The sequence below is a fragment of the Dromiciops gliroides genome, chromosome 2, assembly GCF_019393635.1.
Source record: "Dromiciops gliroides isolate mDroGli1 chromosome 2, mDroGli1.pri, whole genome shotgun sequence".
NCBI classification, from domain to species: Eukaryota; Metazoa; Chordata; class Mammalia; order Microbiotheria; family Microbiotheriidae; genus Dromiciops; species Dromiciops gliroides.
The window spans coordinates 248214315-248238298 of record NC_057862.1 but is presented as its reverse complement, the minus strand read 5'-3'; the positions used below and the strand labels follow the sequence as shown (position 1 = coordinate 248238298).

General features: G+C 36.5%; 1 protein-coding gene across 1 annotated transcript in view; it reads right to left on the bottom strand.

Moving 5' to 3' along the window:
* The window catches only part of DAAM1 (dishevelled associated activator of morphogenesis 1), a 223604-nt gene that overhangs the window by 101075 nt on the left and 98545 nt on the right, over window positions 1-23984 (bottom strand). The window contains 1 exon segment of the mRNA XM_043982739.1: window positions 1724-1813. Within this exon segment, the coding sequence (XP_043838674.1) occupies window positions 1724-1813 (90 nt within the window).

Genomic DNA, 23984 nt, shown 5'->3' with positions numbered 1-23984 from the left:
AACAGGAGATAAAATCTACATATAATATAATTCAACAAGTATTATTAAACACATAAGAGATTTTAATGAGGCCCTGCTCAAATATAGTCCTTAAAGGTTAGCATTGTGACAACCTGTATTCCTTCCAAAGTCAACACAACCTGATTTCCTTGAAAATCATCACTGAATATTTATTAAAATGTATCATTGTACCTCCTTATTCTTGAAATGTATTTTTGATAATACTCACAGAACATCAAATCCATAAGTTAGAGCAATCAGTTCATTGAAATAGGATCATTGAATGGTTAGATATGTATAAGAAAAAGAAGACTATGGTACAGTTAATCAATATATAGGAAGGAAATGACCAGACTGAAATTTTATTGATCATAAATCAGTCAATTTAAAGATTCCAACTTGGTCTGACAATCTCAAGGAGTAGACTGAGAGACAGAAGGAGTAAGCAATACACTTTTAGTTCCATTTACTATTGCTGAAAGTCCTCAAATAACACAGCTTTTAAATAAATTATTTCCATTCAATTAAAAATTGTGCTTTAATTTTTTTCATACTCTGTAAAGATATAAGGACATATAACCATGTGGGAAGTAATGACTTCACTTTATACAGTGAAAATCCTACAACTGGTGATGTAACACCTCAGCATGGGCTCTCAAGCTCCATCTTGCTGGGTTGTTTTTATCACAGTTTTCCTTGTTTGATTTCTTTCAGGCTCATTCTCCTAGATCAGGTTTTTGATAAAGCAGGAGGTGGGAGTGGCAGCTATGGGGAGTTGGCAACCAGGAATAGGATTAATACCAGGAATAGGGAAATGGTGGGTGGGGGTGGGGAAAATGTGGGTCAGGAAAGAGGGAGAAAGAAGAAAGGACAGAGAAAGAAGAAAAGAGGGATTCTAAAAAATGGCAGTGTGTACATTCACAAAAGGTATAGGCAAATACATGGTGCTAGGTAGAATGATTTTTGGATCAGAAGGCAGTAGTTGGAAAGGGTTGTAGAAATCATAATTCAGGGTTTCTTAACCTAGGATCTCCATGAATAGATTTCAGGGGATCTGTGAACTCAGATGGGGAAAAAATTTATGTCTTCATTTTCATTAACCTCTAATTAAAAATTAGCACTTCAATTATGAATTTAAAATAGCAGCATTTTGAGAAGGGGTCCATAGGCTTTACCAGACAGCCATTGGGGACCATGATACACACAAAAAGATTTTAAATCCCTGTTCTACTTCAACCCACTCATTTTATAACTTAGGAAAAACAAAGCTCGAGAATAGTGAAATTATTTTCCCCAAATTCATATTTCAAGTTAAGGAGAAGATTCAGTCATAAGTCTGAGATAATTAAAAGGTAACTGAAAAGAGGGAAGAATAACTGTTATGATGGTAAGTTCATATAATTAAAATATAAGTAGGTGGTACGTCAAATACTTTCATCAGACTTTTAACATGAAGAACTGCTTCCTGGTAAAGTGCTAAATGGGAGAGATTTAAGAGTTCTAACTCCTATTTTATTTATTTCTTGAATAATATTCTGTTTTTCCCCAATTACATATAAAAACAATGACTTTTTTTTTTCAAATTTTGAATTCCAAATTCTTTCACTTCCTCCCCACCCCCAAATAGTAAGCAATTTCATATAGGTTATATATATGCAACCTTGAAAACATATTTCTATATTAGCTAAGTCATATTTTAAAAAGAAATACATCCATCTCTTACCTTTTTCTTGCTACAATATATTTGCCATTTCTTCTCTGCTGGAAGTGCAAACATGGCTTCTCTGTGTTTGTCTGTGAGGTCAAGTTCATCCTGAGAAGAAAGGAGATGTCAAATGGTTGAAATATTGAATTCCAAGCCAAAAGAATTTAATAATTTATCAATAATTTGCCATAAAAACAGACATTAATACAGTAATTTAAATCTTGGAAAGAGCTTTAGGTATGTCACTTGATCCACATAAGAACCATTTTATTATATTATATTATAGAAACTAATTATATTATTATTATTATAGAAACTAATCATCCCATAGTATTACTAAGGAATTGCTGAGTCTTAGAAGTTAAGTGACATATCCAAGGTAAACAATAAGTGTCAGAGGTAGGTTTTTAACCCAGCTCTCTGCCAAGTACAAGAATCAAGTGTTCTTTTTTTTTTTAATATTAGTACTTACATTAATTTCAGGTATGCAGTTTACATGCATATTATTGATCTAATTTTGGATTGCAAACAAATATACAAATATCATAACAAGCATTATCAAATAGCATAACTGGCATTAGTGTTATAAGAATGTGTGTGTGTATGTGTGTGTGTGTGTGTGTGTGTGTGTGTGTGTGTGTGTGTGTGTGTGTGTGTGTGTTCTTTTTAGTAATACTTCCTGGGACAGCTAGGTGGTGCAGTGGATAAAGCAGCAGCGCTGGATTCAGGAGGACCTGAGTTCAAATGTGACCTCAGATACTTGACGCTAACTAGCTGTGCGACCTTGGGCAAGTCACTTAACCCTCATTGCCCCACAAAAATAATAATAATAATAATAATACTTCTTAAGAAAAAAGAATTTATCCAACACATTCAATTCATTTCCATTCATAAAACTTTTTATTAAGCTCCTATTATGTACAAGACACCAGGGATACAAAGGCAAAAATGAATAAAATGCATACAAATTAAAATGCCTACAAACAAGAAAATTCAATAGGAACTATGGTTAACAACAGGAGGGGTAGGGGAGAATGGAATTTGAAAGGCCTCCCTAGAATAGGGCACTTGATTTACACTTAGATTCCCATGGAATGTAAGCTCCTTGAGGGTAGGGACTATGTCATTGTCATTTTATTTCCTGGGCCTAGCAAAGTTTCCAGCACACAGTAAGCATTTAAAAAATGTTTGTTAAATGTTGAATAAATGCTTTGAAAGAAGCTAGGGATACAGCAAAGCAGAGAAGAGGAGGGACTGCATTCTAGCAGTAGGACCACTTGAGCAAAAGACACAGAGATCAGAAATGGAGTGACATCAGGGGAAGTAGCTGGTAAGTCAGGTTGACTGGCATGAAGAGTTCACAAAAGGGTTCCTATATCCAATCTCTTTGTACTTCATTTGCTCAAATGAGACCTCTTGACTCTCAGGTACCTGTCACAACTCACCCCCAACCCCTTTTCCCTCTATCAAATTGAAAATCTTTTAAAAATCATCCTTCAGACAGCTAGGTGGCATAGAGGATAGAGCACGGGCCCTGGAGTCAGGAGTACCTGAGTTCAAATCCAGCTTCAGACACTTAACACTTAGTAGCTGTGTGACCCTGGGCAAGTCACTTAACCCCAATTGCCTCATTAAAAAAAAAAATCATCCTTCAGACTCCAAATGTTTGTCTTATTTCTCTTTTTACTAATTTTACCCTCTGGTTATAAACAGTTACATGCAAACAAGCTGGAGTACTCATGCTGCTTGTAACTCTGAAGGCTTCAACTTAGACCAATATCATCTCTTCGGTGTCTTTATAACTGTTATTTTTTTTACACTAATTTTTCCAGTTTTGAATAAGTAAAAGATAATCTCTGCCTCTTTATAACACAAGTGAATTATCGTTCATTTGTTCACTCATAATATTCACAAAGTTCATTCACAAAGGAATTTGTCTTTAATATTGTACACCAAAGCATACTCCCCCCCTCCCCCAAAAGTATGTCAAAGCATACTAAAATGCTGGATTGGAGTCAGGAAGACAAGTTTGAATCAGACCACAGACGCTTACTACAAGTGCAACCTTACCTAGTCACTTAACCTGTTTGGCTCAGTTTCTTCATCTGTAAAATGAAGATAATAACAACACTTACTTCCTAAGGTTGTTGTGATGATCTAATGAAGTAATAATTGTAAAGTTCTTAGCACAGTGCCTGGCATATAGTAAGTGCTATATAAATAATAGCTATTATCATCATCATCATCTTCTGACCCAAACTGTTCAAATTCTGTCGGAAAAGCTATATACATACATTCTATCTGAAAGCAGGATACACACACAAAATGTTAGCACTTTTAAATTTTTTTTACTAAAACAGTTGTTCTATTCCTACTATTTATCAAAGCATTCAGCTATGACATTGGCAAAAGCATATTTCTAATCTAAATCTAATCTAATCTAAATCTCTGGCTTTATACAAAAACACCTTTTCAATACTTCTTATCACTAAACAGTTCCATATGAAAAGGTCTTTAAAGTGACCTTCCAAATAAACCCAAACACAAGTGATATAATCACCACAATCCCACAATCATTCTTCATCTTCAATACTCCTTGGTAGTACAGGTTCTGGCATATATATATATATACACACATACATATACACACACATGCTTGCTGACTGACAGACTATTTTTTATAATTGCTGTGCTTTTTGGTTGTTGTTGTTTGTTTCCTCCATTATAGCCTGAAACCTAAGGAATCCCAGGATCAGAGTTAGAAGGCAGCTCAGCAGCTCAGAAGCCACCTAATTCATCCCACACCTAAGTAAGACTACCCTTAGCAACATACCCAATCTCTGCTGGAAGAAGTATAGTAAGAGGGAATTCCCCATTTGCTGAGGTGACCCATTCAATTTTTGTGGATAGCTTAGATTGTTAAGATTGATTTTCAAATAAATAAATAAATAACTGCACATGTATAACTTATATCTGGTTGCTTGCCACCTCAAGGTGGGGGTAGGGGAGCGAAGGAGGGAGGGAATGAGAGAGGGATAGAATTTGGAACTCAAAACTTCAGATAGATAGAGAGATAGATAGATAAGCAAATAAATAAAAGAAGATTGGTTTCAAGCCTAAATCTACCTTTAGTCAATATTACTCTAGAGATCCAGATTCTACCTTTTTAAGGAAAAAAAAGTCTATACCTCTTCCATACAACAAACCTTCATATTCCTGAAAACAACTATGATGCATCTCTCACTCCCCCCCTAAGTCATATGCAGGCTATTTTAAATACCCAAGTCCTTTACTAACCCAGTCATGGGATCAGAGATCTTAGACACCAGAAAGTATACCCTCCTCATATTAAGGATGAGACAACCAAGGCATAGAAAATTTAAGTTTTCTGCTCATAGTCACACAGCTAGTAAATATCTGAGGTGGGAAATGAAAACAGGTCTTCTTGACTTTCTTTTTTTCTTCTTCTTCTTTTTTTTGTGGGGCAATGAGGGTTAAGTGACCTCCCCAGGGTTACACAGCTAATAAGTGGCAAGTGTCTGAGGCCAGATTTGAACTCAGGTCCTCCTGAATCCAGGGCTGGTGCTTTATCCACTGAGCCACTTAGCTGCCCCCTTCTTGACTTTCAATCTAGGACTTCATCACCACCACCATCCCTGGTTGCCATCCTCTGGGTGTTCTCCAGCTTATGGATATCTTTTCCAAGACCAGAAGTACCCAGAACTTAACAGAATACTCCAAATGTGTTCTGACAAGAGCAGAGTACAATGGTATCAATATCTCCTGCATTGTGGGCACTGTACCTTTCCTAATGTGGCCAAAATGACAAACTTATTGTGGCTGACATATTATTTTGTCATCCACTAAGATCCCCATATCTTTTTCAGCTAAACTATTTGACCAGGATTCCCCTTATGCTTATGAAGCTGATTTTCTCTTATCCCAAATGTAAGAATTTACCTTTACCAACAATTAATTTTTAGGTTATTAGTTTTGGCTCAATTCTCCTATCAGCATTTTTGGGTATCATTATCCAATATTAGCTACATGAAAAAATAGTAATGGTTACAGAATGTTACTTCAGTGGAGGGCAAAGAGGAATTGGGTTAGTCTTTATATAAGGAAAAAAACTTTACAAATTTATGCGAAAACACAATATTGAATACTGCAAGACAGTGATGATTACTGCATGTTAGTGATTGTAGAGGATGAAGGGAACAAGTATTTAATTAAGCATCTACTATGTGCCAGGCAGTATGCTAAATGCCTTAAAAATATCATCTCATTTGATCCTCACAATAACCCTGGGAGATAGGTGCTATTATTATTCCCATTTTATAGTTAAGGAAACTAAGGTAGACTTAAGTTAAGTGACTTGCAGAGGGTCACACAGCAAATAAATGTATGAATCCATATCTGAATTCAGATCTTCCCAACTTCCAGACCAGGGCTTTATCCACTCCTCCATGTTGAGCTGAGTGTTGGTATAGTGGTAATTCTGTTTCACCACAGTGGCCTGGTTTGCTTTTATTTTACCTCCCTTAGGATCTTAGTTAGTTATGTAAAAACATACCAGGGCAGAAATTTTCTTCATCATCACAGGAGACAAGAAAAAAAATTTTACATAAATATTAGCTGACTTGAAAGTCACTCTAAAGAAATTGATTTCTTTCTGAAATAATTCCAAAAAAAAAAAAATCAAAGAACTCTATTCATGTCCCTCAGTGATCCATAAGCACAGCTTCTTTGTTTGTTTTTTCAGTTGCTAAGCAGCCTAATTTTTATAGAAATGGGAATAAAAAGTCAATTAAGATTATCAGTATTTGAAAAGAAAACTGAGATCTGTTGTTGGAGGTCTACCAAAAAGAAATTAAAAATACAAAGAGTGACCATCATGTTAGTGGGCTCCACCTCCACACAGGCTGCCTGGGATTCCCTGAGAGAGACACCTCAACCCTGAGGTCAACTGAATGACTGGTCAGTATCTGCCTGGATCTGCCATCTCATGGAAAATCCAGCTCAGATGCTCACTCTCTACATTGAACTCAATATCCCACCTCTTCCACGTGCTCCACCTCCACATTGTTTCCATTCCCCCCACTCTTTCCAAGTCCCCTTTTGTTTTGTGTTCCTCTTTTAGAATTTAAGTTCATTGGAAATAGGAACCATCTTGTTTTTTTGTTCTGGTATTCCCAGAGTTTAGCACAGAGGGAGTAATAAATGAAGTTTCTTTCCAGAGTCTAGAAGAAGGGAGGGGAAGAAGATAAACAATTCAGTTTGGGACCTGTTGAACTTGAGATGTTTTTTCAGAACTTGCTCAGTAGAGAAAGGGGATAGAGTTGAGGAGCGTTGAGGGATAAGGGCAGATGTAGCTGTGTTGGGAACAAGTCTCACTGTTGAAAATGTCATTTCTCAAGCTAACTAGGAAATAAAAGTGAATCCTGATTTGAATGTTGGGTAATCAGATCCTCAGCTGAGAAAGGACACTAGAGTTAGCTGAATTTCTCTACATTCACTTCAACAATTAAGTCTTTGAATAACAACCCTTTTTTCCCTCTCAGTTTGCCTCTGTGTGGTAGCTGACTAGAAGGTATAGCCTCTTCAGTAATATGACTTCTCTATTATGTTTATTAACTACATACAAACATTTCAATCTTGGGAAACATTGTGCCTGCTCCTGGAGCTTCCTTTATACTTTGGGGCTTTGCAGAAATAAGCCCACATTTATTTGTGGAGAAGTACTAATTTTACTCTTCCTGAAATATCTTTTATTTTTTTTTCTTGGTGAGGCAATTGGGGTTAAGTGACTTGCCCAGAGTCACAGAGCTAGTAAGTGTTAAGTGTCTGAGTCTGGATTTGAACTCAGGTCCTCCTGAATCCAGGGCCAGTGCTCTATCCATTGCGCCACCTCGCTGCCCCTGAAATATCTTTTTAAAACCAATTAAAGGAGAATAGACTTGTACTATGAAAATGTAACAGGAAACTTCTCTACACTTGGACATGCTTCTCATCTGAATTTGAGATTTCTTAGGTTAATTTTTACCAATGTAGATCTTTCTTAAAATTAAAAAAAAGTTCTCTCAATTATATTTCATTTATTCTGCTAAAGATCTTTGATACATCAAGCTATGGAGGTGATCCTAGATTCTTGAAGACTATGCCAATGAAAGGGATGGTTTCAGAAAAATGTAGGAAGACCTATATAAACTGATGAAAAGTGAAGTGAGCAGAACCAGGAGAAATATCTACACAGTAACAATCAAAATTGTTAGGGATCATCAACTGTGAAAGATAATTTTTATCAATACCATGAGCCACCACAACTCCAAAAGACTCATGATATAAAATGTTATTCACCTCCAGATAGCGAATTAATGGACTCATTAGAAATTGAAGCCAATTTTTTGCTTTATTTTTCTTGCCCCTTCCTGAAACAGGGTTAATGGAAAATTGTTTTGCATGACTCTGTGTATGTGTATGTGTGTATGTATAAAAATAAAATGGGTATCAAATTTCTTGCCTTCTCAATGGGTGGGGAAGGGGCTGAAGGGAGGGGGGAAATGTAAAGTTGAAAATAAAAATGAAATTTAAAAAACCCTACCCCATCAGAACAAAGACTGTGGAAAGATATATAGCAAGCTAGAATGACTTTAAAGTATCAGCTTGAGTGATAGTCATACCATCTGTCATACAAGGCCAGGCTTAGCTAAGTTTTGAGATTCATCACCCAGAAAGCAATGAATTTTTAAAGTCATAGTAATGCAAGAAGATTAACCCCTGTGTGATAGGATCATTTACCAGGGTCACCCTACCCCTACCCTACACCCAACTTGGGTAAAACTAAGTTTCCCTAAAAGGTGACAAAGTTGGGTGAAGTGGAAGTGAGACAAACCTCAAACTGAATCTCCCTTGATAAAGTTTCCTGGTAGCCTCTGACTGAATTGATTTGGCTTCCTAGCCATCTCAGGGCATAAAAAACACCCACCCACTAGAATCTGTACCCTTCAGACTTGGTAGAAGTCCCAAAATCAGGGAGTCACAATAACTTGCCTTGCTGACTAGACTCATTTTCTTATGGAGGTGAGGGGAACCTGACCTAGGTACTACTGTATCCTTATTTTATATCCTTCTATCTTAGGGCTAAGTAAACATCTCTTTGCTAACTAGAGAATGACCTACATACAAGTGTTTCATTTCATTCTGACATCAAGGATGAACTAACAAGGTACCTGTCTGAGTCAGACCCACACCTAATAGCATGAAAGAATTATGATCCACATTGAGCTCGGCATCGGGCTTTAAGCTTTTAATAGTCATGCACCCTTATCAGTTTTTAAAAATCTCTTACCTCCCCCCATATTTACTTCTTTCTAAATATGTATACATAAACTGCTGTGCTAATAATTATGTATATTAGAAAATGTAAACAAACACATAAATTTTTAAAAGAATGAGATAAACATGAATTGGTCTCTGGTACTGAATGGGGCCTGAGTTTTTAGGAAAGCCATGTAGGCTGCTATGTGGAAGATGGATTGGAGAGCAGAGAGACTAGAAAACAGGAAAGCCATTAGGCTATTGTATTAGTTAAGACAAGAGGTGATAAAAATATGAAACTAGGGTGGAGGCTGGTTAGTAGAGAGAAGGGGACAGAGAATAACAAGATTTAGCAACTGATTGGAATGTGGGGTGAAGGAGAGTGGAAAGTAGAGGATAATGATGAGCTTGTAAACTTGGAAGAGCAGAAGAAAGATAATAGTGCCTTTTGATATTAATAGGTAAGTTTAGAATAAGAGTGAGTTAGCAGTGGGTCGAGGTGAAATAATGTAATGTAACACCTACCTGTACTACTTATCCTGTGTGACTCATTTAGTTCTACCCAAAACAAAAAGGGGGGGGGGTGTTGTGGGAATCTTGCTCTATAGGGCAAACCCAACTATCTGAGGAGCACCTGTTGCAGAGCCATGAGGTGATCTGGGAGGCAGTTACAGAATTTTACAACACCTGTGCAGCAACTACTTGAGGTACCTAGGTAGCAGTTTATAATCAATTGAAGAGCAATTATTTATTAAGCATCTTCCCTATTCAGGCAACAGATGAAAGGTGCTGAAGACACAAGTATGAAGACAGAAATGTAGTGGGACCCCAAGAAATCCTAAAGATTCAAATCTTCTAGGCCAAGGGGAAAACAGCTCTCTCTCCCACCTCAGGTATGAGGTGTGGCAGGACATGACCCTACTATGCTGATAAGCAATATCAAGGTCTGCAAGATGATATGCAGGATATGGGTGAATGCTGCTTATCCTATTGAGACCCTATTATTCAAAGATCCCCTCAGAGTTATCTTGTCCTCCCCTCCCCTTTGTTTTGTCCAGATACAAAAGACCAGGTCTTCTCTTACTCCAGTGGGACAGTCACCATAGTAATCTGTTCCCCTGCCATATTCCTCTCTCCTAATAAATCTTTTTTTATTTTACAAGACTCATGATGAGCCTCCAATTCTTTGGGTGACCTAGCCCCCCCCCAATCCAGGTAACATGTTTCCCCCAACAGAAATGTCTACTTAAAGTTACAATGGGGGAAATAAATATACCTAAGTACACATAAAAATGCAAGCAGTGTAAATATTAAGTGAACAGATACTAAAATATACAAAATAGTAAATACAAGGTAGTTTGGTTAGAAAGGCTTCATGCAGCAGATGATGATGTCAGAGCATTCTTAAAGGAAGAGAGGTGAATTGGTAAGAAGAGAGCACCTTTCAGGAAACATGGAAGAGGTTGTATAAATGGAAGGAGAGGTAGAGTGGAGAAGAAACAGAAAGCCAGTTTGGCTAAATGGAAGAATGCTCAAGAAACAAGTTATTTCCAATAAGTCTGGAAAAGATAGGTTAGGGCTAGGCTATGTAGGGCTTAAAAATAAACAGGTTATATTTTATCTCAAAGGCAAGAAGCAGCCCCTGAGAATGCTGAGAAATGGAGGAACATGGTAATATCTGTGCTTAAGAAAAATTACTCAGACACCAGTGTGGAGAATGGACAAAAGTATTGAAAGAATTGAGGCAGAGAGAACAATTAAGAGGAAGTTGCAACAACCCAAGCAAGGGGTGATGACAACCTGACCAAGATGGTAACTGTGTGAACCAAGAGGCAGGTTCAGATATGAGAGATGTAGTGAAGAATGTAGAAATGGCAAAATTTGTCAAATGATAGGATATATGGAGTGAAATAGTTGGAGTCCCAGATAAACTGCAAGGATGGTGGTGCCTTTGACAGAAATAAGGAAGAAGAAAAGCTTGAGGAAGGGAGAAGATGATAATGAATTCAGCTTGGGGCATGTGTCTTCTTAAGGTGTTATCTCAGAAGTAGTGAGCCTGTAATTAATTGTTGGTGGAGCTGTGAACTGATCCAACCATTCTGGAGAGCAATTTGGAATTATGCCCAAAGGGCGATAAAGCTGTGCATACCCTTTGACCCAGCAATATCACTTTTAGGTCTTTTTCTCAAAGAAATCATGGAAAGGGGAAAGGGACCCACATGTACAAAAATATTTATAGCTGCTCTTTACGTGGTAGCAAGGAATTGGAAGTTGAGGGGGTGCCCATCAATTGGGGAATGGCTGGACAAGTTGTGGTATATGAATACAATGGAATACTATTGTGCTGTAAGAAATGATGAGCAGGAGGAGTTCAGAGAAACCTGGAGGGTCTTACGTGAGCTGATGATGAGTGAGATGAGCAGAACCAGAAGAACATTGTACACAGTTTCATCAACATTGAGTGTTGACCTACTGTGATGGACTATATTCTTCTCACCAATGCAATGGTACAGAAGAGTTCCAGGGAACTCATGATAGAAGAGGATCTCCAAATCCAAGGAAAAAAAAAAAAAGAACTGTGGAGTATAGATGCTGAATGAACCATACTATTTCTTTTGTTTTTGGTGCTGTTGTTTTTTTTTCTATTTTGGAGTTTTTCATCATTGCTCTGATTTTTTCTCTTATAACAGGACTAATGCAGAAATAGGATTAATGTTATTATGTGTATATAGATATCTATATCTATATCTATATAGATATAACCTATATCAGATTACCTGCTGTCTAAGGGAGGGGGGAGGGAGGGAGGGAGAAAAATCTGAAATTGTAAAGCTTGTATAAACAAAAGCTGAGAACTCTCTTTACATGTAATGGAAAAAATAAAATACCTTATATGTAAAATTAAATTAAATTAAATTAAATTTTAAAAAAAAAGAAGTAGTGAGCCTGCTCAGTGGAAAGAGATGATGGAGGGGTAGCTAGGTGGTGCAGTAGATAAAGCATCAACCCTGGATTCAGGAGGACCTGAGTTCAAATTCAGCCTCAGACACTTGACACTTAGTAGCTGTGTGACCCTGGGCAGGTCACTTAACCCTCATTGCCCCACAAAAAGAGGGAGGGAGGGAGGGAAGGAGAGGGAGAGGGAGAGGGAGAGGGAGAGGGAGAAGGAGAGAGAGAGAGGATGGATGATGATGATGATGGAGTCAAGAGAGTATTGAGGGGGGCAGCTAGGTGGCGCAGTGGATAAAGCACAGGCCCTGGATTCAGGAGTACCTGAGTTCAAATCTGGCCTCAGACACTTGATACTTACTAGCTGTGTGACCTTGAGCAAGTCACTTAACCCCAATTGCCTCACTAAAAATAAAAAAAAAAGAGAGTATTGAGGAATGAGTAACTGTTTGGGGAATGTCTCACTATTGACTACCATTAAGAAATGCAAGAATCCATCTTTCCACCTTCCAATTGATTGATGGGGTCAGGCCATGGCGCCCATTCAATAAATATGTATTAAGTGGGACAGCTAGGTGGTGCAGTGGATAGAGCACTGGCCCTGGATTCAGGAGGACTTGACTTCAAACCCGACCTCAGACACTTAATTACTAGCTGTATGACCCTGGGCAAGTCACTTGACCCCAACTGCCTCACCAAAAAAAAAAAAAAGAAAGAAAGAAAGAAAAAAGATTATGTATTAAGTAAGGCATTGTGCTAAGGCCACAAAAAAGAGGCAAAAGATGCTCCCTACCTACCCTCAAAGAGTTCACAGTCTAATGGGGAAGACAGAAAACAAATATGTTACTCCATAACTCTACTTGTAAAAGTGATAGCCTGCTGTTCTTTGATTTGGTGAACTTTTACAAATACACTACTTGTCTACTGGCTGAACTCTATTTTCTACCAAACTGTTTTTTGGTTTTGTTTTTTAGTTTTTAACAATTTTTTCTCAATGAATTATGGTTGTAATTTTTTTAAATGTAATTTAATTTTAAATAAATTAACCACTGGGTCACCATGTGTGTTTGTCTGGTCAGTTCTATTGATCTGCTTATCTATTTTGTTTTAACCAGCACCAAATAGCTTTAAAGATTGCCATCTTATAATATAGTTTGAAATCTGGTCATTCTGGGCCACCTTCATATCCCTTCCCTCTTTTTAGTCCCCTAAAAAATTATTCACTGTGCCAATAATTAGATTATTTTAAAAAGTCACTCAATTCGGGGGGTGGATAAAACAGCAGCCCTGGATTCAGGAGGATTTGAGTTCAAATCCGGCCTCAGACACTTGACACTTACTAGCTATATGACCCTGAGCAAGTCACTTAACCCTCATTGCCATCCCCCCCCCCCAAAGTCACTAAACTCTACAAATAATCTCTTGGTAGCAATAAACATCTAGGTTATTCCCCTCCCCCACACCCCTGATATGTTTAAACCATGAAAAATTATTCTCTCCAACTATTTAAGACTTCTCTCATTTCTGTAAAGTGTGTTTTGAAGTTAAATCTGTATCTTGGGTTTTAGTAGGTTAACTCAGATATTTAAAAAACTTTTTGTAATTGTACTTTGAATGAATTTTTAAAAACTATTCTATTAATTTCTTTTTTACATCTTTTAAATTAGCCCTCAATTCCTCTGGATTTGTTTTGCTAAACTAAACTGATCCTTGTTTCCTCCCATAAATTCTTCCTCCACCCCCACCCTTCCAGTTATTTTTCACAGCCCAAGTCCTTTGTTTTTACCTTGAATGATATTCCCATGAAACATCTTTCTTTTAACCCTTTCCTTTCCCAGCACAGATAACAGCATGGTAAGAAATGCTCTCTATCCTCATTCCCCAATCTTAGTTTGAATTCTTTCTAAGAAATATTAATTGAATTTATTCTTCTCCTTTCTCTTTCCCCCTTCTACAATATATTAGCATCTAAGCTCCCATTTCACTGGCTTCTCATTTACTTGTTCTTTATTCTATGCCCTGGCCTTCAGGTAAGGGGAGGACTTTTCAAAGACCAAAAAAAGAAACAAACAAAAAAACAACAACCCACAAACCTTACTCCCTTCTCTGTTTCACAAGCTAGTACAATTATAGATCTCTATGTCTTCACATCTGGTTTGAAGTCTCTTTCTCTGAGAAGTGTTAAGGGTTAAAATTCTAGCTAAACTGTCTAAAATATTTAATGAGTGGTCGCCAATAAATTATAAGCTTTAGCAAGAGTTAGACTTTTAAGCATTTATTAAGGAGAATAAGAATTTGGTAAAGAGAGAGAAAAAGGCCTAGATTCCTATCTATTAAAGGGAGAGCACATTTCTAGCTCCGCTCTCCACCCGCGTCCTCCGGAAAGAGCCCCAGACTCAGCGCCGGTCTCTTCCTTCCTCCTCCCACTAGTCCGCGTCACGTCCTGATACCAAAGAAAAGACTCCTGGTCTTGCCCTCAAAGACCTTCGCTTCATGGGCAGAACTCTTCTACAGTTAGTATCCAGCAGGTGGCGTTATTCCAATCGTTACAGAAGCTTCCTATGAGAAATATCAATTAATGGCAAAGCAGAGGGAAGTGAGAATTGGACCTTGGACCTCACATCTAGAAGTGCTTACAAGGCTTGTAAGTTACTATCTTGTTCCAGCTGAGATCAGTAGTACCCCATTCCTCTAAACTTCCTTCTTTCCTCTCTCCTCTCAGATTGATATGGGTAAAGCACCTATATGTGGACTTAAGGTAGGAGGTGGCTCTGAAGAAGGAACAATATAGCTTAGGGATCTCCTGGATTACCCTTTCTTCTCCCAAACTGAGCCCATCTTGAAGCCCCTCTTTACACTACCTTCTCCCTCTGAGAAAACAAGTATTCACCCTCCATGTGCATGACCCAATTCCCAGTCTAATCCTAGAGCTTTGCTCATCAGTGCTTTCTCTTCTCCCTCAGAGATCTTCAGGAAGGACAAAAAACTTAAAACCTAAAACCTTACAGGTCCTTCTCCCTCTCCTCTTGAGCTAGTATCCAGTCATTCTCCCCTTGCTTCCCCAAACCACACCTTGCTCTGTGTTTTCCTCCTCCCTGTAAAAGTCAACCAATCAGGAACTGTAAATTCTAGTCTAAGAAAGATTAATTCAATTTTTCCCTTTTCAGTCCTCCCATTTCTTTTTTTTTTTTTTTTTTTGGTGGGGCAATGGGGGTTAAGTGACTTGCCCAGGGTCACACAGCTAGTGAGTGTCAAGTGTCTGAGGCCAGATTTGAACTCAGGTACTCCTGAATCCAGGGTCGGTGCTTTATCCACTGTGCCACCTAGCTGCCCCCCCTCCCATTTCTTTTGACCTCTTCCCCCTTGAGGTTTGACCATAGATGTTCTCTTTTTTCCTTCAAAAATGAGTTTTTAATAACCTTGTCTAGCTTTTAAAACATGAAAATATTGATTCAATTGCTTAGTCTTTTGCTTGTAAAAACCAAGTAAATGAGGAAGGTTTTAGTTAACAATCCCATCTCCAACAAAATCAGCTACTAAAGACTTGTTGTGAGCAAAGAAAGTATAGACCTGGAGCAGTTTAAGTTAACTGGATTTATCCAGGACCCAACTGTAGGGCCTTTTAGGCGAGAAGGCTGTAAGAGCAGGTTTTATGATTTCAGCATAGGAGTTCTTGAGATCCCAGGGAAAATCCTTGCTGACTGCTTTTAGCTTTCTTGCCCTTCTCCTTTTATCTCCTTATATCTTAAACTACTTTTGACTGCCTTAGGAGTTGCTTTTTACCTAGGGGTACTGGGTATATTTTTAGAAAAAATGAATTTAGCATTTGAATTAGGCTGAGTAAGCCATTGAACCAGATGCAGAACCAAGACCTAGATAATCAATTTTTCTTCCACCTCTACACCTGAGTTCCAATTCTGTTATTCTATCTTTCTGAGGATCTACTGTTTTGGAGAGACTCTCTGTCACTTGCCCTAAGGGCCCTGCCCCACTCTCCTTTTTTTTCTTTTTAACTTCTTTTAAGAAGAATTTTCATTTTCCTATCTTTTTTATCCTTTCAATTGATCTTTGGATCAATCCAGAAGTTATCCTAATTTTTAACCATTTCAAGGGATTGAGTGACTGTGGTACTTTCTCTTTCTTCAGGATTTCAGGGAGGAGGCAGAGAATTTCCTTCCACCTGTACTTTTTATTCATTGGGTTTTTTTGTCCATTTTTCTTCTGTTATCACTACTGGATTTTCTGAGGGTTTTTTTTAACAAGTTATTTCAAATCCCCTTTTTATCATTTGTGGTCGGTAATTTATTCTAGGTAAATTTATACCTATTTTGAAAAGGAGAGGAACTAACTGGGTTTATCCATGACTTCTCCCTCAACATCTTGCCAGAAATCCATCTCCTTTCTCTTTTGAGTTTCTTTCCCCACTATGAGACTTTTCTGCCTCCTTTCTCAAGAGTTCAAAGACCCAACACATAGTTTTCTCTTTCCCAACCCCTGGCCTCATACTTAGGGACTTGAGTATATGTACTTGCAACAGCCCCAAATCCACAATGTGGAGTTCAAACTCCAGAATGGCCTTAATCCATTAATTATGCCCCATTTAGGGATGAAATCATTAATGATGCAAGATCTTGAACACAAGAATTCTTTTCTGACCATAATCTCCTACTTTAAACAAAAATCTAAAGATAAGAAGTGAACATTTTAAAATAATTGATTTTGGTTACATAAAATTGATAAGGATCTACATGATCAAAACCAATGCAGCTAGAATTAGAAGGCAAAGTACTATAAATTGGGAAGGGGGTCTTTATAGCAAATGTCTCTGGTGAAGTTTGCTACCTAGGCTACATAAGAAAGTGAAACAAAGAATGATACAATCATTTCCCAAATGACAAGTGGTCAAAGGATTATAAAAGGCAATTTTCAAAAGAAAAAATGGCAAACTATCAACAATGAAAGAATGCTCCAAATCACTAATCAGAGAAATAACAAAATTAAAACTATGGTTGTTTCATCTTACAACCATTACATTTTTTTGGTTCCACTTCCCAATATATCCTGGAGATCAGATCTTAATCAAAGAAACTCCTGCAAAGATTATTTTCCCAAGGAACTGGTCACTCTAATTCTAACTATATTGCTTTTGTTTGTGCAAATGCTCATTTCTATATAATCAAAATAGTCCATTTCATCTCCTATAATTTTTTCTCTCTCTTGAATATTTAGGAATTCCTTTTTTATCCAATAGTTTCTGTATCTCCTCCCTTCCCTTTTATTTGTTTTACAATATGACTTTTTCATGCCATTCATCTATCTGGAGTTTTCTATGGCCTATGCTGTTCGATGCTGATTTAAACCTAATTTCTCTGACTGCTTTCCCATCGTCCTTGCATTTATTATTGAAGTTAGTTGATTACTATAGTAGCTGGTATGCTTGGATTTAGTCAAACATTGAATTGTGTTCAACTGCTTATAAATCTTGCATGCTGAATCTGTTGTACCATTTCTATTTTTTGTTTAAAAAAAAAAAACTTGTTTTGATGATAGCTGCTTTGTAGCATAGCCTTGAGGGCACCGATAGGCCCTCTTTTACATCCAGGCCTCTCCTTAAAAAGGAAAAGAGAAGCCCTCTGATCAACACTAGTAAGCTGTAATTGAAGTGGTCTTTTCCTATTCTTGTGCACCTCTTCTCTTCACCAGCCCAGATCCCATCCCAAGTTCTTAGGCTTTCTAACTCTGTTTCTAATTTCCCCCTTTTATGATAAAACCTCTGTAGGTGATACTTTTTTCCCCTTTTTCCTTGTCACAATGCCCTGTCTTACTCTATTAGCTCATAATTCCCTGCCCTAGCTAATGTATTTTTCCAACAAACTGGGTGTGTGTTCAACCTACTATCTTGTTCAAATAAACTTAATGAGATGCCTGCCCCTCCTACCCTTACCCTCTGTGTTTGTACACTTTGCTTCTCCCACATGGATATTATGAGAAATCAGGTCCTTCCTCTACTTCCTGATTTCTTCCATAGTGTTTTCCTTTTTCCTCTCCCTTTGCTCTTCTCTCTTAAAACCAACTCAACAGAACAAAACTCCACTGATGCCTTGTGCTTGTTTATTTAACCCCCTTGAACACCTTAGGAATCCAAACCAAATATAAACCTCTCATTATCACCTTTCCATTACTTTTCTTTACATTCCTTTCCTTACTTTTCCAAGTTTTTCTCAACTCTCATTTCCATTTCAATGTTTCTACTCAACTTTGTTTGGTCTTTCTATCAGGAATGCCTAAAAGTCCTTTATTCTATTAAAAATTCATTTTTCCTCTATTGAATTTTATTCAATATTGCAGGGATGTCAGGATGAAACAGATCTAAAAGTCCCAGTGAAAAACACGATCCCTCATAAATTTTAACTGTATGCTTCACAATCACCATTAAAAAAAATTGATTTTCTGTTCTGAATTCTCTCCTTCATACCACAATCACTTTAAGGGATAAACTATTTTTGGTTACAAGCCTTTTCCAACATAGTATTCTATGATTTTATCTCATTAATACTATTTTCTGCCAAGTTTTGTGTGAGCCACTTTCTTTCTGGCGTCTTCAAGTATTTTTTCTTTACCTTTCTTTCAGTTTGGATTTTGGCTATGACATTTCTGGCCATTTTCAGTTTAGGGTTTCCTTCAGCAAGTGATTTGTGAAATCTTTCTATTTTTACCCTGTCCTCTGATTATAAATGATCTATATAGTTTTTGACTTCTTAAAATGTAGTATACAGTTTTTGTTGGGTTATGATTTTCAGGGAGTCTAATAATTCTTAAATTATCTCTCCTTGATGTGTTCCAGTTGTTTTGGGTTTTTTTTTTTGTTTTGTTTGTTTTTCTTGGTAGTAGCTATCTTATATTGTCTTCTCTTTCTCCAATCTTGTGCTTTATTCTAAAATTTCTTGTTGTCTCAAACAGTCATTGAGTTCTATTTGTGCCATTCTGTTTTTGAGAGGTGGGAATCTATGTGTTTGTTTTCATCATCTCCTTTAAGCTATTTATCCTTTCATTTCTCGCCACCCCCCCCCCCCAATTCTCACTTTATTTTTAAAATCCCATTTCATTTCTTCTCACAAATCTTATAGTTCTTGTGGGCAAACTATTTTTATTTTTCCTCTGAAGGTCTACTTGTAGTTGCTGTGGTGTTAAGTTGTGTTTGGTATTTTTTTTTTTTTTGTCTACTCATATTTCCAGTCTCTGTCTTGGTTTGGAATTTCCTGCTTAGACCAATATTCTTTGGACCTCTTAGATGAATTGGATAGGGCTTATTTGGTCCTGTCCCTTCTGCATGCTGCTTTCCCTATCAATATTGTTGAAGAAGCTGTTATTAAGCCCCATCCTCTATTTCAATCTGTGATTTCTATCTCAGTTTCCTGGTGTTCTATTTTGGGTTCAGGCTCAAGCTAGTCTTTTTCTACTTCTCTTTCTTTGCATGATCCTCAACATTGCAATCCCCAAACTGAGAAACAGGCACATATATTAGGAAAAATTAATAAAAGTACAAGGACCCCTAAGCATAATAAATCATTATTTTATTAAGAAAAATGAAAGAAAATTACTCAATGAAAGAGTCTTATAGGCCCAGCAAATATGAAATAAGAGGACATTTCAGAATGGTTTAAAATGAAACAAAATATTAAAAGAAGGTATTATTAAGGAAAAAATAGGTCATAAATCAAAGATCCTTACACAGAATTCTTAAAAAAGACAAAACAGAAGCAAAACCCTTTAGCCTTAAAAGAACACATGTATTCTATACAAGTCAAAGAGAGATAACTTGAAGACAGAATACAAGTAGAAAAAACCAGAAATATATGTTTCCCAGAAGAACATATCCCACCTCCTCTTCCCACCAAAAACAAAACCAAAGCCAAAACCAAAACAAAACAAAACTGAATATAATATGGCAGGCAATACACAAACTGCCAAATTTTGAATACAGATAACAGAGTACTGATGTACTACATTTGTTGATTACTGCTAGAAAAAAAATACTACATTAAAAACTCCAAGTCATGAAGTAGCAAAATTTCACAATTTCGGTAATAACAAATTTGGCAAGTAACCAGGAAAATGACCTTCATAGATGAAGGGGTGTTGGTTCAAATAGTCCTGGATTTCTTTTCAGTCACCAGAAACCAGAGGAGGAAGGGTAACAGTATATTCCAAAAGTCAAAAGTTCAAGCTACATGTTGAGTCTATTTATCAATGAAAATTATTTGAGGCATTTCTATTTTTAAAAATAGGGGAGGGGAGAAAGAGGGAGAGAGAATTTATACAATTATCAAGAAAAGAGGAGTAGTTAAGATCTACAAATACAATAAAAGAAATGGGATAAAGAAAGATCAAATTTGGCACTCTAGAAATTCTACTTCAATGGGGGACATGGAAAGAATAAGAAGAAATTAAGAAGTAAAGGATAATTTAGAGGGGAGAGGGTGCCTTCAAATGACCAAAAAAAAAATAGCTAAATTAACAGATCTTAAACAATCCAATCTAAGAAAAATATTAACCATAAAAGAACTACCAAAGTGGGTATAAGAGAGAAGAACCCTGATCCAAATAGATTTACAGGTGAATTCTGTAAAAAGTTTAAAAAGCATTTACCATCCATGATGCACCAATTTTTCTCAGAAGTTAAGGCAATACTCTACCAAGCTCAGTTTGTGAGACTAATAAGGTCTTAAAAGGTAAACTAGGGAGGCATCATGCAAAGAAAAAGAAATATAGACCATTACTAATTAACATTGATGCAAAAATTATAAATGAAATCCCAATAAAGACTACAGTAATATAATAAAAAATATTCACCATGACTTCAATTCAATAACTATTAAGTGCCTACTGTATGCCAGGCATTGGAGATATAAATAAGAAAAGGATAGATTGTCCTTTGTCTCAAGGACCTTGCAATTTAATGTAGGAAGACAATACTTAAAAGGAAGCTGAAAAGAAAAGGGGAGCACCCGAGAGTTGTCATTGAGAGCTGTCATTGTGAGCCACGATGCCCATGTGGAATTAAACAAGCAGAGCCACTGTTGGAAAGTGAGAAGATTCCTGCAAAATTCTGAGCTCTCAAAAAAGGAAGGCTTTGGGAGTTTACTGCTTCACCCTCCAGTCCTTCAATCAGAAGGAAGACGCAATCCAGGATGCTGAGAAGGTTTTGAGTATCAAAAAAGGAGTCAGTCCGCAAGGTGATGAGATTTCAGGTAATCCTGAGCAAGGTGAATTTAAAATAGAGATGTGAGAATGGTTCAACATTGGAAAATCAACTAATACATTCACAGTAATGACAAAAATGCCTCAAATCTGACAAAGTACAGTGCTGATTTAGTTTATGCTAAAAACTGATGGCTTTTTGTGGATTTATTGTATATCCTGCTACTTTTGAAGCTATTAATTGCTTCGATTAGTTTCTTTGATGATTCTCTAAGTTCTTCTAAGTAAGTTATCATGTTAACCACAAATAGGGATAATCTTGCCATCTCTTTGTGCCTTTATTTTTCTCTTGCCTTATTAAGATTTTAAGAATTGTCAAATAATAGTATGGAGAATGACTATTCATGCTTTATCCCTTTATCTCTTTGGAAAGCTGATGGTGGTTCCCCCATTACAATAATGTTAGCTTTTGACTTTAGAGATATACTCATTATCATATTAAACAATGGTCCATCTGTGTCCAGGCTTTTTAAAGAGTTTTTATATAACATAGGACTTTGTACTGGACTCCACACTGATGGAACACAGTCCATGTCAGAATGAAACATAGCAATACAAACACTAGTTAAAAATGTGACTGATCCCATTGTGAAATTTGTATACATTGTATGCTTCACAGTCACTACTATCGAGAAACATGTGAGAAGTTATATGCAGTTTTCATAATCTTTTAGTAGTGTCAAACTCAAATAGAAATGGGGCCACTATATTGTATGTGAGGATGCCTGTGGGCCACATAATTGACTTAATTTTAAAATACAATATTTTCTATGTCATAGAGAATTTTTGTTTATTTTTGTTAATATTTTCCAAATATCTTTTAACATGATTGAGGTTGCACTCAGGAGTGTTGTGAGCTACATTTCTGACACCTCTGTTTCTGAGTATTCAAATTTATATTTAAAAAAACAACAACATTCTCTGCTAAAGAGAAAGCTGTTTGCAAAGCTGTGTGGTGACACAAGGGCAGGACACAAGACTCCTTTTATTATTGCCAAATATGCTGATTTTTTGCCAAAGTACTACAAAATGAGTGTTTGTGCTAGAAAAAGAAAGTGGCATTGTTCCGAGTGATAAAATGAAGCCAATTTACTTTGTAACAAAAATTTCTTCCCCAAACTTGCAAATTTGTGGGATATTTTGGAAAAACTGAATATGCTAAACCAGTAGTCTCTAAACTTTCAATGAGAAACTCTTGTCATTAAAGAATTATTTAGTACACACCCCCATCTTACAAATATTTATTTATAAATTACTTGTGTGTACTACTAGCCAAGAAGCAGTCATGGCAATGTAGGTGAAGAGGACTCAAAACTAGCAAGATTTGGGTCCTAAAATACAAAACAATTTTCTGAAATTGTAAAGTTGTAGAGAAGGTACTGACTGCATCCAGGTAGTTTCCCCATCTGGGAGGTCCCTAAATCAGTGCACTTCTAGGTCCACTTTCTATACCTATTCTGCTATTACATTAATATATTATATATATTATAAAGCATCCTCCCTAACAGAAATTTTAAAAGGATCAGGTAATATAAAATAAATACAATTTAAAATATTTTTATTTATTAATTAAACAAAAACCTTTTTGCTCTTAAGAACAATTTAACTGAATATGCTTCATTTGTGGGGGAGACAATCTCAGGGTATAAGAAAGACAACACTGTTTGTTAGTAACTAATTATTTAATTAATTCAATTACTTAACTAGCCAAACAGGAGAGTTTCTTTTAAACATACAATCAAACAATAGGTAATAACTATCAGTCAATATACAGGGTTGTCTTTTTTTTAAGAGTTCTTTCTCTATAAATATATATTGAAAGCACAGCAAAAGCAATAAGCCAAAGTAATTCTCCTATTTCAACTCAGCAGAGTTTATCTTATAAATATTCCTATTTACCTGGATCTGCTTCATGGATAGAAACATATCTTAATTTTCCATTCATGCTTGGATCCATTAGCTGTATTTTTTAATGAGTGTGAGGAACATGCACAGCCAGTTTAGCTGGACTGGAGAGAACAGGAAGAAGAAGAATATATAATGCTGGAAACACATTGTAAAGGGATTTATATTTGGTCCTAGAAGTAATAATAGAGAACCACTTAAGTTTGTTGAGTAGCAAAGTGACATTGCCATACTTATGTTTTGTTTTGATCATACATCTCCTACCTTGGGCCATGCACTGTAGACACCTCCTTCCCTAAAAAGGTCTCAAATTAATATTCTGATCAAGAAAGAACATGACTTAATTTATGAAAATTAGAGCTAGGGGTAATAAAATTTTTAAATGATATTTTGGACATGTTCTGTAATTTTGAAAAATTCAACCTTAACATGAAATAGGAGAAAGAAAATCCCTGGTTACTAATCACTTGACCAGGCAAAGGGAAAAATTTCCATTTTATTTTTGAAGACCTAAGTCAATTTTGTGCTATGTGCTAGGCTCTAGGGATACAAAACCAAAAAAGATAAGAGTTCTTCCCTTCAAGAAGCTATTTTCCAAACAAACTTTATCCTCACAATGCTGACACTCAAATGAGACTTAAAACTAAATCACTTTGCAAACCTTTAAGTATTCTATAAATGCTAGCTATTATTTATTATTCTTGACACCCACATAATCTTCTTTTGACATAATGGTACTTATATAAGCATGAGCAATCTCAGGGGAATTTAATACCTTGAGTCCAGTTATCTTAACCCCTGGACAAAAATGAAGTGATAAAAATGGAAGAGAAAATGTTAGATACAA